At 44.6% G+C, this 16,648-nt stretch overlaps 1 protein-coding gene across 2 annotated transcripts in view; it reads right to left on the reverse strand.

Moving 5' to 3' along the window:
- Window positions 1-16,648, reverse strand: part of fsip1 (fibrous sheath interacting protein 1) — a 41,295-nt gene that overhangs the window by 773 nt on the left and 23,874 nt on the right. For both annotated transcript variants that reach the window (XM_083632561.1, XM_083632560.1), the window contains exon 9: window positions 13,280-13,432. In XM_083632561.1, the coding sequence (XP_083488687.1) occupies window positions 13,280-13,432 (153 nt within the window). The remainder of the gene's footprint in view (window positions 1-13,279; window positions 13,433-16,648) is intronic.

Raw genomic sequence — 16,648 nt, forward strand, 5'->3', positions numbered from 1 at the left:
ACATGCACGGGGTCGTACTGTATGCATACCCACACAAAGGCATGGATGTGTGTGTGTGTGTGTGTGCATGCGTGTGTGCGTCTCTTCCACTCACGTCCAGACATACACACATCTGACACCCAAACAGCATCAAATTCTTGTTATTACTGAAGTGAAGACAGAATACTTTCCAGCTCAAGTTCAACTGCTGCTATCTCCCCAAATATTCTCCTCAGAGTTAGTTAGCTCAACACTCCGTTTTTGACAAATCCCAATGAAAATGTTGCATTACTGCAATGACCTACGATAACAGTGGTATTTTTGTGATGATATATTGCACTGCTGTGTGGAAGTCCCTTGTGCTGAGTTGGACGTTGTCTGGGGAAAAACACTCCCCACCAGAGTTCCCTAAACACTTCCAGTTGGAGACTGTTGTTTTTCAACTGATAAGTGGGACTCTTCACGGGGAGTCTTCTGACTGCATCATGCCAGTTCAAGGAGAAAAGCCGCAAAATTCTCAAACTAGGTTATAATGAGGACACGCTTCAGAAATGTCAATATATATGATAGAGAAAATTTACATCACATTAGCCTTTATTTGGACAATCACTAGTTATTAATATATTCGTATACATTTCCATTTTAGTTACATATAGTTATGACACAGACATATTTCATAGTTAGATGACCTGTGTACATACACAGATAGACGTCATATTTAGATAATCTGTGTACATACACAGACAAACGTATTTAGATAACTTGTACCATACATTTGCAGCTCCTCTCGATCGCACACTGTGCCCTGTACTGTGTCCTGTCACCTTGCCACGGTGCTCTCTTTGCAGGGCCAGAATAACAGATAGGTTGAGTCTACAGAATGGCCTTCCAGTGTGCGTCAAGACATGTAATCTGATGTGCGTCAAGACATGTAATCTGATGTGTGTCCTATAAGTATCTTTGAGTATCTGTTCAATGTATGTAAGCCTGTGTATCCATCCGTGAATATACAAGAGTGCATCTCTTGACCAAGATCTATGTTCAATACATCATATCAGACGACTTCTTCTGACTCCTGGCTCCATCATTTCATTTCAACTGGTTTCCTTCAAGTGGTTCACTGTTTACCTTTTGGCTGTGGAATTTCATTCTCTATCAATATATGTCTGTGAGTGATATGATATCGCGGACTGTATTATTTGGCAAATGAAATCAGAATTTCTACTCTCAAATATATTCAGAGATGTGTTAATCTCTTTATCTTAATAATTGCTGAAGGATAACTAGTTTACCTATGAAAGAGGGTTCAAAGATGGCTGCCATTACTTGTTGTGAGAACACACTGCTTTGTTTAGGCAGCTGCAACTCAACAGCCCAATAGAGGGTATGCACACCCACTGAAACACGCCCCCTCAATCAGGAACGAGTGTCAAAATGAGTGTCAAATTCCTCCCTGAGCAGCAGGTGTCAGTTATCTAGGCTGATTACTGCATTCAAGCTCAGTCTTGCTGTGACTCAGTGGGCGTGACCCCACAGTGACTTCTGCCTCTGTGACATCACATGCATACCCTCTATTGTTCCAATAATATCAACTCATTAACTGTCATGAGCATAATCCCAAACACCTGTCTTAGAGAGCGTGACCCTTAAAGATCCAGTGCCATGATTTCATCTCAGTCAGGAAACGTTTGATGTTGATTTTTAACACAAACAAACACATCATTCTATTCTGTTTTTGATGGTTAGATTGTACAAAGGACTGAAAGTGTAACCTTTGCTGTGAGTGTGCCTTCACTGCAGGCCAATATTCCTATATTTTGGGATAAATATCAGGGGGTTACAACTTCAGCACCAAGCAACAATAAGTGGTTGCACTTTCACATGATATCCCTTGGATTGTGATGTTTTTTAATATCCATAATAAAATCAAATAAAATCAAGTCAACAGAGGCACACAGAGATTTTGGCTAGTAGCTGCTGGCTGGCTGTTGTCAGACTATGGGACACCTGATTATTTATGCATACCGTTGACCAATGAGAGCATTCAAAACCTGGATGTAGATGGTCATCAGATCATATACACCAGAAAGTAGATTGGATTTCTAAATCTGTTTGATTCTGCTGATATTAATTTTTCAAATATTGTACTTTGACTAATAATTTTGTGATATGGTTTTTCCAGAAAAAAATTACCTCCCCTCCTTCTCCCTTAATTAACAATTTCAGAATCTGTAAATATGCAAATATTCATGATTTTTAAAATTTAACTGCTGAATACTGACAGGGATTGGCTCCAAGTTTTTGTGATGTCACAAATCACACTTCTCGGGGGTCATCCCAGTGGCTCACCTGGTAGAGCGCGTACCACCAAGGCTTAGTCCTTCGCGTGGCCGACCCGGGTTCAAATCCGACCCGTGGTCCCTTGCCACATGTCATCCCCTCTCTCTCTCTCTCTCTCTCCACCCTTCCTGTATATCCACTGTCCTATACAATAAAGGCAAAAATGCCCCAAAAAATCATCTACAAAGCAGAACAAAAAAAGATGCTTCTAGGAAATCGGCTTTTAATTGAGCACAGATAAACTTTCCACTTTCAGCAGATGAATTTGAAAACAGCCTTCTAGTGTCAAACTCTGCACAGACACATTTTTGAGTGGTGGGGCTCTTTGATCAAATTGTACCGTGAAATTGAGAATTGCAATTCTCACTGCACTGGACTGGACCTTTATTGCCATCATTCTCTCAGCATGGGGGCAGCCATCTTTCTCTCTCTCCATTTGACCCTGAACAGAACGTCTCTGGCCTAAGTGACCTCTGCTGGCTTCTATGATAGTGGTAGCCATCTCAGGCCCTCGGTCCTGAGCCCGACAGACAATTATGTCCACGAAGTTGTTTTCACCTCCGTGCCCACATCCCGCTGAGCCACATTCCTGCGTCTCATCTCTCCCCCTCTAGCCAAGGCGAATGCTCTGTATCCATCATCTATTTTCCTCCTCTGGCCAGACCACCCTCTCAACCCCCCCCAGCCCCTTGCCAGGACCCAGTTGCTGACAGACATCTCTCCCCAGATGAACCTGCTCATGTTCAAAGTCCTCCTGAATGTAATGACACCTCTTAGGTCATGACGGGTTGGGCCATGTTACTCATTCACGACCCCTGCAATTACCCGACGCTGCATATCATCTTCTTCCAAGTGACGGGAGACCACAGTCACCACGGACACATTCCAGCCTTACTGCCCGCTGCTGCAGAGCTCCATGTTTTTGTCCTTTGACATGGCAAAACACGCCCACACGCCTGTGTGGACTTGACCTTCACCTCTCAACGGCCAAAGGTAAATGTATGTGTGTGTGTGTGTGCTTGCATGTAAACACATGTTGTAAGCATGCACTAAAAGCACACACTTACAGCACATTTACATGCTTAACATGTACGCACATTGGAAATGCTTGAGCCCCCCCCATCAACCGTCTATCTTCTATGATTTAATAGGTGCAGTTTAGGCTTCGCTAATGGAAAAAGATTGTGTTTAGAATGGCAACTCTGACACAAATGTGCCGAACCAGAACTGAGCCATTACTGCAACTTGAAACCCAATTACAGGCTTGTCCGTGTTTTGACTGTTCATGAATGGAGCAATAAAAACGTGTCCCATTGACCTGTGTGTATTAATGGCCAGAAATGCCTTTAACCAATACCAGCCCTCTTGGAGATGGGAACTATATGTTAGCCTTTCCTACGGACAGAGAGAGAGAGAGAAAAAAAAGAGAGACGAGAGAGAGACGAGAGAGAGAGAGAAAAAGCGAGAGACGAGAGAGAGAGAGGGAGAGACGAGAGAGAGGAGAGAGAGACGAGGGAGAGGGACGAGAGAGAGAGACAGACGAGAGAGGGACAGACAAGAGAGAGAGATGAGAGAGAGGGACAGACGAGAGAGAGACAAGAGAGAGGGAGAGAGACGAGGGAGAGGGAGAGAGACGAGAGAGGGACATACGAGAGAGGGACAGATGAGAGAGAGACAAGAGAGGGACAGATGAGAGAGAGGGACGAGAGAGAGAGAGACGAGAGAGACGAGAGGGACAGACGAGAGAGAGACAAGAGAGAGAGACAAGAGAGAGACGAGACAGAGGGACAAGAGAGAGAGGGATGAGAGAGAGGGACGAGAGAGGGACAGACGAGAGAGAAAGACAAGAGAGAGAGACGAATGAGAGAGACGAGAGAGGGACAGACGAGAGAGAAAGACAAGAGAGAGACGAGAGAGACGAGACAGAGGGACAAGAGAGAGAGAGAGACGAGACAGAGGGACAAGAGAGAGAGAGACGAGAGAGAGGGAGAGAGAAAGAGATGGCAAGAAAGAAAGAGCACTTCTTTACTCGCGTGACAAAGTGCTGTGACTCTTAAAAAGCCGCTGACCTCAAGTGCCCTTACTGCTCAGCAGGCCAGCAGTGTCTCTGTATGTCTGTCTGCCTGTGTGTCTGTCTGTCTGTCTACATGTTTGACTGCCTGTCTGGCTGTCTGTCTGTCTGTCTGTATGTATGCATGTCTATCTGTATGTCTGTCTGACTGCTTGTCTGTCTGTCTGTCTGTCTGCCTGTCTGTCTGTCTGCATGTTTGTATGTCTGCATGTCTGTCTGCCTGTCTGTCTGTCTGTCTGCCTGTCTGTATGTCTGTCTGCCTGTCTGCATGTCTGTCTGCCTGTCTGTCTGTCTGTCTGCCTGTCTGTCTGTCTGTCTGCCTGTCTGCATGTCTGTCTGCATGTCTGTCTGCCTGTCCGTATGTCTGCCTGTCTGTCTGTCTGTCTGCCTGTCTGTCTGCCTGTCTGTCTGCCTGTCTGTCTGCCTGTCTGCATGTCTGTCTGCATGTCTGTCTGCCTGTCCGTATGTCTGCCTGTCTGTCTGTCTGCCTGTCTGTCTGTCTGCCTGTCTGTCTGCATGTCTGTCTGTCTGTCTGTCTGCCTGTCTGCATGTCTGTCTGTCTGTCTGTCTGCCTGTCCGTATGTCTGCCTGTCTGTATGTCTGTAGGTCTACTCTCTACAGAGCCTGTTTAGCAACAGTGTTTAAGCTCCTTCAGCCCGTCTCTGCCATGGCTCTCTGTGCCAGGACTCCACTCTGAGCCAGGCTTCAGTTGCTCATTCCAGCAAACAGCAGAGGAAAGTGCTGCGTTTACAGGAAGGCAAATCCAAAGGAAAGAAGAAGTGATTTGTTTGATTGATCCAAGTGATTGTGGACAGTGCCCTCCTCCTCCCATAGGGTTAACATCCAGACAGGAACAATGAAGTGGACGCCTGCTTGGACACTTGTAAAACAGCCATATTATCAGACTCCATTTCCACTGGGAAATGGATGATTAGTGCAGAAGACAAAAGTCTTGTGAGAAGCAGGCAAGCTGGCAGGTTTAAGCTGCCATTGAGTGGCTGTTGTGAGAGTCATGACCAGCCCCAGTCAAAGGGTGTGAGTTCAGCTGAGTTCAGCCGTGTGCATGGAGCTGGTTTAGGCAGACTTCCTCCCAGCCATACATCCTCCAGCATAAACATGTGAAATACAAGCTGGAGGTGGAGAATCTATAGATCCTATACTGATGCTTGCTATCGGGGAAGGTTACAGCTCTTGACTGGCAGTTTTCTGGAAAGACTGATATCCTATCCCCTCAGTTATACTGAACACTGACATACTAACATGACTAATTTGGCCACAAGAAAAGAAGGATGGTAAATATGATTTCTAATGGCAATTCAGGAAAATGTGAGGAATTAATGAGTTTGATTATTTTGAGTGTCGGCTGATCTAGTGAGAGATCAGTGTGTCCTGGAAAAGACAAAGGTGTTGTCAAATTCATCTTAAATCTCTATATGTCTGGTGGTTATTAACAGAATTGGCAAACTGTTCCCTGCTCCCTGAGCTCGAGCTCTGCCACCTGCTGTCCAGATCCAGCTGGCTTGGCCCATGCATTCCCTTTTCAACATGAATTCATTATATACATCTCCATCTGGTCTGTAGCCACATGAAGCCACGTGCAGAGAAGACAAGTGCAAGGGGAGACCTCTGCTCTCAGTTCCTGATTAGCCACTCTTGACGATGCTGTCATCTTGACTCCACGCACTCGTCATTTGTCACACTGACTAAAACATCATCTTGACTCCACGCACTCGTCATTTGTCACACTGAAACACTGCAAATCCCTTATTTCTCTTCCCTGTGCACGTGAATAGCACCGAAATGAGTTCAACGTGTCTTCGCCCTCCATACAGAGGAGTCCAATTCCTCTCCCAACAAACAAAGGCAGGGTGGGCCGACCCCAGACCTCGATACAAGATAAAGGTTCTCGGTCACTGTCCCCCGTCTCAGTTACCCAGCAGGAGATGAATGTGACAACACCAAAGCTGTCCGGCCCTCCAGCTATCCAGCCCACTAGGGACCACCACCTCTGTACAGCTCACTGTTGGGCTCCTGTAGACACAGGGTTCAGGGCCAGTTTAGCACAAGCGTAGGCTGCTCGTGTTACAGGGTCACTGACTTCAGTCACATACCTCAGCTTTCTCAGAGACCCGGGGGGGCCAGAGCTCCACTAATAGAGGGAGGAATTCTATTCAGCACATACTGTGTGCTCCGGGTCAGATAATAGAGACTTACTCACGAGGTAAGCCAGTGCTATAGACCAAATCACCCTGACGTCACCATGTAAACAACATTTACTTCCGGGTACCACTTCGGGAAGGCGCCAGGTTTAAATTTGCGTGTTGTCAAATAAATGCTGTCAAACTGTCTCGTTGTTTTTGGCCGACTACTTTCAATTTAATGTTCAAACGGTTGGTAAACATGCTTGTCCGACGTATCTAGCCTTTCTTCTGTGTTTGTTTTATGTAGTGTTAGCTAGCTAATAATGTTTGTTTACAACTGTCAAACTCACTGTTTTTTTGCAGACTCGTTAACGTTACGTTACAGACAGAGGCTACTGACGCCGCTCGGATACAGCTCAGAACCCGGATGTTGTAGGTGTAGTAAGCCTGTGCCGCCGAATCCAGAGTTCTCTTTGCTCATGTTTGTCCTTTGCAGAGGGAATTCTGAATAATCCAAATCTTGACCCGCTCTTTATGGTCACTGGACACCCAACAACACAACACGAATGAACCATTTTTGTATTATTTGTCTGTTTTTGTCTTCAACACTTTGTCAGTTTGTGCGGAGCTAACCGGAACCAGGGGTAACCGGAAGTAAATGTAAACATCCCCGCTGATTTGGTCTATTCCCTGCTATAGTATACCTATGACATCAATGTGCAATGCGGTTGCTGTCAGTGCATCATTACAGGTTAGAAAGGAGGAAACAGGTTTGTGTCCATCAGATAATGTGGTAATTTTCCTCACAGCCTTAGAGGCCTATCCTGGGGCAGTTCTGTGGTCATGATAACACTATGAGGCCATTTACACCTGTTTTCTGTGATCAGATTGCAATCGGATAGTACTTGACCACTTGAAAGTACAGGTGTAAATGCCCCAAGACACATTGAAGACAGATTGCGATTGGCCAAACCACTTCCGGAGGTTGTCAGGGACGCATTGTGACCACATTGAACAAAAGTGTAAATGCAATGTGTCCTCTCAATCCGCATACAGTAACTGCATGCGGATTGAGAGGACACCCGTTTTGGGTGATCAGATTGCAATCTGATGATCACCCAAAACCCATGCTAACACCAGGTGTAAATGAAATCAGGCTAATGTGGTCAAGCACTATCCGATTGCAATCTGATCACAAAAAATGCATGTTAGTGCCAGGTGTAAATGGCCTCTATTTTGCAGCACAGGGCTTTGAGGACTGGACTGGGGAACGCCGCAGTACAGGATGAAATGGAGAGTGACTGACCAAAGGAATGAGTGCATGGATGAGATGCCCAAGTACTCAAAGCCACCTGCTGCTACACTAATGGTGCGAAGCTGCATTCTCTATTTCAGGGGATCATACAGTGGCAGAGAGTAGCAGACAGCGTCAATAGCTAAAAAGCCAAGAGCTGCCTGGGCAAGGAAATACTGTAGATCAGAGGATGAGCAAGGCTAAAGGGAGAATCCCCTCTCCCCCCTAGATCCTCTCCTCTGGCGACCTTGACCAGTCTTCTGTGGAAAAAGTGTTTGCGAAACTGCAGAGTTGGCAGAACAACAGGGCCCAACGTCTGAATAGCGAACATAAGATTCAGGCCAGCTTCAACCTGCCATGGTTGGGTGCCAACTTTATAAGTTCAAAGTGTGTGTGTGTGTGTGTGTTTTCCCCCTCATCGCTATACACACACTAACCTGCTTTGTTGTCATGCATCCTCTAGCACAGGGATGTCAGAGATACGGCCCGCGGGCCGGATCCGGCCCGCGGGCAGGTTTCATCCGGCCCGCGAGATGTTTTGGAATATTAAAAAAAAAGAAAAAAAAAGAAAAAAAAAAGAAATTAAATTATTATTATTATTAAATTCGCACCCCATTATCATGAACTACGTGTGGCTAATAAGCAAGCTAAGAGTTCATTCATAAGTTAATTAACCTGCACTACAAGGAAGTATGTCAGTAGGTCATCAGGTGTAAACAAAGCCGCCATGATGCCACGCTGGAATTGAATCGCGCATTCAGCTACCTACCAAAAAACAAAAGAATCAACAAGATCAGGCGCGGACTGCATAATCGGGCACGTCGGGCAAATGCCCGGTGGCCTGGACTGCAAAAAAAAAAAAAAAAAAAAAATTGTGCCCGCAGTCAGGCCACTCACTGAACAGCAGGCCAGGCGCCGCCTACTGGTTTACTAGTGGTTTTATTACTTTATTCAGGGTTAAAGTGGGTGCATCTATTGTAAAATTGGACTTGGCCCAAATTGGGCTTCAAACGGCCCAAATCGGGCTTCAAACGGCCCAAATCTGGCTTTAAACGACCCAAATTGGGCTTCAAACGGCCCAAATCTGGCTTCAAACAGCCCAAATTGAGCTTTAAACGGCCCAAATTTTTTGGACGCCGGCACGCGCGTCGGCCCGTATCGGCCTGACCTGCTTGGTATCTAATGCCCGGCCTGAATTATGATCCCAGTCCGCCCCTGAACAAGATGCTGTCGAAAAAGAGAAAGGTTGACACGGAATGCAGGCAGTTTCAAGAGAAATGGAAAGAGCAGTATTTCTTTTGTGAAGTAAATGGGTAAATGAGTCGAATTGATTTTAGTAAAAAAAAAAATCTGGCCCCCATGAGGTCTCAGTTGAACAAATCCGGCCCTCTACCTAATATGAGTCTGACACCCCTGCTCTAGCACTATCAGTTTCATTCTAATTGGTTTCATTCTAATATGCTATGATCGCTTCTTGTTTCTTGGCAACTTTTATCGATCACACCAGGATGGATCATGTGACCCATTTGAAATCACACAAATCCATCTTGGCTCACACTGCTGTTAGACCTTCAAACTATAAGGAGTCAGGCATGCCACTAAATATCCTGGCTAATGTGAGACTGATATGATTAATGGCATTGACCTGATCACTGCTGGAGCCATCCTGCCTTGCTATAAGTATGGGATTGTCCTTCCTTCTCCAGTTGAGTTAGAAATGCAGCCAAACGAGGTGGCAGGAAAACCAGCTCCAAATCAGCTTTTGAGCATCCATTACAGTAGATTTCACGTAAACTGTTGGCAAACCCCGTGGAGCTTGTGTTATCTCCACTTTCTGGGAATCAGTCCTGTTTGTTGTAGTAGAAAATCATCATCACACACAATGAAGATCATACCAAGTGCCTGGGACAGTCGCTTCCTTTGTATCAGTAGGGCCAGGATCCTGCTGCACAGGGGAATATTATCAACAGTGTAAGATGGAAAATAAGAGGCAAGAGGAGAGATTCCTTGGCAAAGAGATGCATTTCACCGGGAGTGGGGGTATATTCCAGGAGTTGGATGAAGTAGAAGCGGTGATGACGCACATCACGTTGGTCTCAGATCTGAATCCAACACAATACAGCTATTGTAGAAATAAATCACTGCAAAAAAATGTATACCACACTGGAATCCATCAAACTGAAGAAGAGCAAGGGAGCTACAGTACAGTCATCCCTGAATTACATCAACAACGTAGGAGTGGGAGAGCAACAGTTTTTCCACCTTTACAAAAGGTGTTATGCTCCAGCAGCACACCAGACTAAACATGATTCAGGAGCTGCATACTTACTCGGTTTTAAAAGCCCTCAGAGGGAACACATCCAACATCCAATCCATCCATTCCAGGTAGTTTATAGTGATATTTCGCTTCAGTAAAACTATTTTACAGGCTACAGGCAACCTCTCACATTAGCTGCCAGTGGAATGTAGACACCTCTGGCACTAAGGCTTTGTTTCCCCAACTGTTGTCATCAGTGATTGTTAGCAGCCGAAAAAACTTCTTCAAAGGTTTGACACAGAGTAGAGAAATAAATCATATTATCTGGGTCATATTAGTATAGTTTGTATATGTGTTGACAGAGTAAAGAAATAAATCATATTATCTGGGTCATATTAGTATAGTTTGTATGTGTTAGAGGGATGACGTCTTGCACTACATTTTCAAATACTTCCAAGTGAATGATATCACCTCATATCTATGGCCGACAATATTGGTGGTAGACTAAAAGGAAAAGGAAGCCCGGCTGCCCGCCTTTCCTGGATTGCTTTATGACTTAAATTGCTTAATTCATATAGACAATAGAGACTATGCTAAACTGATTCAAGATTCACTTTAATAGCCACAGTAAGTAATCACATTACAAATGAGGAATTTGTCTTAGTGCAAGTATGCAGCTAAGCTATATAGAAAACAATCACAAAAATGTAAAGTGCAGCCATTTAAAGTGACATATGATGGGGGGGCCGGGAGGGGGGTAGGATCAAGTCAGTGAGGGACCCGGCCTGCTATCAAGCAGGCTTTTTTCAGGGGACCCTGGGGAAGGGGGGGGGGGGGAGATTCTGGGCGGCAGGGGGTGATAAAGTCCTTATTTGTGGGGGCTTTTGGGTCTCGTTGAAGAGGTGGATGGCAGTTGGGAAGAAACTGTCCTTGTGACGAGAGGTTCTGGTTCTGCCAGACCTGAGTCTCCTGCCATGGGGGAGTGCCTCAAACAGTTTGTGGCCAGGGTGGGAGGGGTCGGCCAGGGTTTTCTGAGACCGCTTCAACATCCTGGTAGTGTCCAGGTCCTGAATGGGATAGCAGGCTGTATCCGACCACCTTCTCAGCACAGTGGATGATGCACTGCAGTCTGGAGATGTCTTTGAGGGCAGCAGCAGCACCAGACGCTGATGGAGAAGGTGAGGGTGGACTCAACGGTGGAGGTGTAGAAGAGCACCATCATTATTTTTGGTACTTTGGATTGTAATTTTTTCTCACTCTTCTCTAACCTATTGTCATATTCATACTAGATTAAACTCATTTTATTCACAAACTGCCAAATGGCCTTTTATTGGCCATTGTGCTGGAAGAAACCACCAGAGAGCTATGCACACACCCGCACAGTCGCTGAAGCCACAGTAATATGAACAGACTTTTGAGTTAAGGCAATGTTCTCAACTCAAAAACGACTATTTTATGCTGTAGCTGTGTGAAACTGTTCAAGAATGCTCTCCCAGAGAAATACTACACAATTAAATCTCTTTCTGACCACAAAATAAGCCATATAGCACTAAGAATATACATGAGTAAGTGTGTCGTTTACATTGCAGTCACTTGTTGGGTTTCAATGTCTAGTGATAGTAACATATAAAAGGTTGGGAAACATAGCTAAGCGCAATGAACATCCAGCAATACCATTTATTAAGAGACTGGTGGTTTTGATGTTTTGTGATCATACTGAGAGAACAGTTTCCTCAAACGAGCTCAACTTAATTAACAAATGGGGCATGGGGCTTTGTTTGATGTAAGGGTGTGTCTGTGATTGTTAACTTTTTTATCACCTCGTAGTTTTGTGAGTGAGAAGGGCATCTTTTTATGTTTAAATTAGTCATGTATACGTACATTATGTTGTGGCTCACTATGGTGAGCTCCGATCCGCTGGTGCAGTGGTGAGGAATAATAAATCTCCAACCCGATACTGGATTTTTGGGTCCGATGCCAATATTAGGGAATGAAAATTCAGATATCGCTATATCGTCCGATATATGTGTGTGCATGTGTGAAACAGCGCTCGCAACCAGGGACAGTGATATGGATTTAGATTTTAGATTAGATTAGATTTATTTTGAACATGTTGAAAAAGAAAAAGAAAACAAAGATAAAGAATAAGAGAAATATGGGCAAGAAAATGCCAAGCAAGAATAGTCAATTAGAGTTCACAGCATATACAACAATTTCTCAAGCAATTTACATTTGTATATCATGCCTGAAAAGGAGTAGGAAGAAGTACAATTTAACTTTAGTTATGAATGGTAAGCTGAAATCGTCTGTGCTAACCTCAAAGTAGCTAACATTGGCTTAGCTAGCTTGCAGTCGGGAAACTGCAGGGCTCAGCTACTTTGGAGTTGTATTCCATTAAGGGCAGAGCTGTGGCCAAGCACGCAGAGGATCCTGCTGAAACAGGTAGCCGGCTGTGAAAGGTCAGGAGAGGCTACGCATTGAACAATGACATCGCCAAACCTCTAAATCTATCTATTCTGTTCCCTTCGCCTTCACACCCAATTTAAAGTCACAAATGTCAGCGAACGCAGAAATCAGGCCTATCCACCTTTGTTCCCGAAACATTCTTGTGTTGTGTGCTTAGCTACTGGGTTTTGGGGAAGTGTGACAGTTTTGTGGCTGTAATTCTGCAAAGGGTCCTAAAACCAGACCGGACTCAATGGTTTCCACGGGACACTGAGATCGAATCCCAGGGCAGAACGCCATTAAACGCAATGGAGGACAAAAGGCCATCAGCAGAGTTAATGACCATCCTGGCCTTCAAATCAAGTCCATTAACAAAACAAAGCAGGGCAAGGAATCAAACCCCACACTGAAAACATATAAGTATAATTGGTTAGGCGCATTTGTCCTTATTCTGCTGTAAGATAAGATAAAATGTAAGTAATTTAACTAACATAAAAGTGACATGAAAGTGAGTGAGTGAGTGAGTGAGAGACAGAGAAAGAGAGGATGGGAAAGAAATATAGGTCAGCGGAGAATGCATGTTTTCATCATCTATCTGTGAGAAAATCTGAGAATTTCTCATCCACGTGTCTATGAATGTTTTTTCATCATACTCGCATAAAGTGTGTGCCTGTATGTATTTGTGCACGTGTGTGTGTGTGTGTGTGTGTGTGTGTGTGCAACTATGCTCATCATAGCTGCTTTGAACTCACAGTCATCCCTTGGCCCCGGCCCAGGGTCTCCAGCTGCTGTTGGATCTGGTGGAGGCGCCTCTCCTGCCCTCTCCTCTCCCTTATATCCTGCAGGACCTTGTCTCCTGGCTGCGGGTCCCCGTCAAGTTCCCAGCCAGCTTCTGAGCCACGGCCCTGATGCACAACAGAGGACCGGTTCTCACAGGGACTCAACATCTCATCTCACACGTGGACGCCTTCATTAGACCCAAGAGAATGCTTGAGGGCTCCCGCAGACACCCACAGGTCAAGGCTGAAACATTTAAATTGGAATCAAAACCATAATATAGTTCAAAACGATGACTGCTTTTGTGTGAAAGTTTCCCATTCCTCCAACAGTCGTTATTAAGCCACAGTATGCCTATCCATGTTAAAATGTCATCGTGGTGGCATGCCCTAATGATGAATGGCTTGATCCAAGGACAACTTTGCACTGGTATCCTGCTTTATACTGATGGCAAAGCATTGGACACGCATGGAGAGCGAAAACACATTCTCATTATAAGAGCTGAGAAAACTCAATACCTCAGCTGTAGCTACACTCCACATGGGGTCCAACATAAATCTCACATTTATGGCGTTCACGTGCGGCGAGCTGCATCCAAAGCAAACGTTGAAAATGGGTCAGGAGGAAATGGGTGAGTCATGCCTGGAGGACCATCCCATGGACGGCTGATAGATGAGAAGACCTTCTGACCAGAGGAAGGACCTTTTTTCACTTGGCAATCTCAACAGAAGTCATCGAGTCCAAAGATTACGCATTATTTAGATGTCCCAAATATTGAAATAGGACGTAGGTCTGTCACACAACCCACCGGTACTGACGTGTTTGACTGTGAGGAATGAATAGATTCTGCAGATGTAAAAGCATGGCAGGCAGTAGGTACAGAATCTGGCCTAACATTATACAGTAGTGACAAAATGTTAAATTCGTAATATTCCGCCCCAATTCAACTCTTTACAAGTTAGGATGGAAAAGGCAAGGCAACATAAGTACTGACCACCGACCAGTGAATGACCTGTGGTAATGTCAGTCTTTGACCTCTAAAAATACACAAAAGCGCTATAAAACAGCCGCGAGGTAAAAAAAAAAAAAAAAAACGATTGGGTCTGGGAGGATGCTGCCAACCGCGGGGTTGTTTTGAAGCGTCCATCCAGCATCGTGCGGTGGAAATCTCCATCTCTCTCGGTTAGTCTGCATGCCGGGCAGGCCTATGTATGATCTAATAATGTTGAAATTGATGGATATTTTGTGAAATGTAGACATCTCAATAGAGGCTTGCTCACTGTGAAATGGTAGGTTACTATAGAAGGCTGGATCCAGCAAAAATTATGAACTTAAAATGGTAAATTACCAAATATATTATGACACATTTATGATGGGATGTAATCTTATTTAAACTCAGGACAGGAGGAGAGCTCACTCAGTTGGCCAGTATGGTTTAGTAGAAGGATGGACGCTTCTCCCTTTGTCAATAAGCAATATAGCCTTTTCTATATAGGCAAATGCCATCAAACATCACATTGCACTCCGACTGATTCAAGGCAACTAAAAGATACTAGTGCAGCTTAACTTGAAAATCTGCGGTAGTGGAAACACCAACCTCCAATTCCTACGATTTTTCCTATGCCAATCCTCCAACGTGTGTGTGTGTGTGTGTGTGTGTGTGTGTGTGTGTGTGTGTGTGTGTGTGTGGCCTCACCTACTAGTGCCCCGGGTCTCCCGAAGAGAAATAATGACAGCTTCTCTCTGAAGCCTCTTTTAAGTGGTCATTATTAGAACCCTTCAGTTGAGTCACTCATCCGCAGACTACAAAAGCCGGGAGTATGGCGGGATCAGGCTGCTGTCATGCACCAGAGTGAGAAACACAGCATGCTGACCAGGCAAAATTAAAATTAAAGTCTAGCTTTACCACCCTCCTCACACCACTAAATGCATGTTTCCAAAAAAAAGGGAGAGATGGTTTATTTCATTTGGAAAAGACGGCTACTTCTGCCCTACTTTTCAACAACAACACTATAGACGGCAAACTGAAAAATTGTCTGCGAAGTCTGCTGTAGCACTGGTAAAGTTATTACTGACCAAAATTCAATGCAATTTTGGATGCTTGTTAGCATATTTTGTATGAAACATGTTCTACCTGGCTAAATTAACAGCCTGTTATTTCTATTAAATGTAATTATGGGGTAAGACCACAGCTATGAAAATGTACAGTGGAACAGCGAGGTCCACAGTACATCTCAATGACTAGTATATACACCACTGATCTGACCCTAATTAGAGAAAAGGCCCACAAATTACACATGATGGTTCCTGGCTGTATGTGTCCTGGCCTTGGATCTTCTAATGCTCTTTCATAGTCACAAATTAGTAACAACAGAGACAAATCAAGCAAAGCGGAAGGGATTGACGTGGTTTGTCATATTATGCTACTTTAGTGTTTGGGTTGGCTGAGTCAGATGGCGTCTGGTACTCACTCAACACTCACTTTCCTCCCCCTCCCACTGGAACTAGCATAGAGGAGATGTTTTGCTCAGGCAGACTGTTGGTGGGGTCAAAGGGAGAAACGCCTGCCTGTGTTACAATTATTGTGTTTATTTTCTGCGTCTAAGTTCTAACCCATTCTCCATAGAAAATTCTACAATATGTTTACAGCAGCATGCTCTGATTGAAGGGGAAAAAACAAGTTTAAACTCCAGTGCTTCTGTTGAGACATTCAACCTGAGATTTGGAGTGATAACAGTACACTGTACCTTTACATCTTTATCACCCTCCTCATCATTACTTACATTCTATGCTACATAACTTGATTTCACATTACTGGAACAGCCTTTGTCTTTACCTGCTGTACAGGTAAAGACAAGGTCAAAAGGTTAGTGTTCCATTGATGTAGGATTCATTGTCCTGTAACTTGTTCACAGGAGTTGAGTTAAAAAATATTTCTAGGTATATAATTGAATAAGACATTATAGCAAACAAGTTTAGATACCTTTCAAAGGCACGGGCAAGGGAACACACAGTAGGCTAATCTATGTGAAATGGTAGTAGCGATTCATTTCTTAGAGAATACTGAGGGACTAATGTTCCTTGACCTTAACAGACTCCAGCTATTGTTCTAACATAGTATTTGTGTGGCCATTCAGAGCTGTCTGCTCCTGGAATGTGTGAGAGCATGAAACTGAATGTGGGCTCAGACTGAGTGAGCAGGGAGAGACTGGAGCTCAGACTGAGGGAGCAGGGAGAGACTGGAGCTCAGACTGAGTGAGCAGGGAGAGACTGGGGCTCAGACTGAGTGAGCAGGGAGAGACTGGAGCTAAGACTGAGTGAGCAGGGAGAGACTGGAGCTAAGA

Source organism: Poromitra crassiceps, assembly GCF_964638095.1.
Source record: "Poromitra crassiceps genome assembly, chromosome: 3".
NCBI lineage: Eukaryota > Metazoa > Chordata > Actinopteri > Beryciformes > Melamphaidae > Poromitra > Poromitra crassiceps.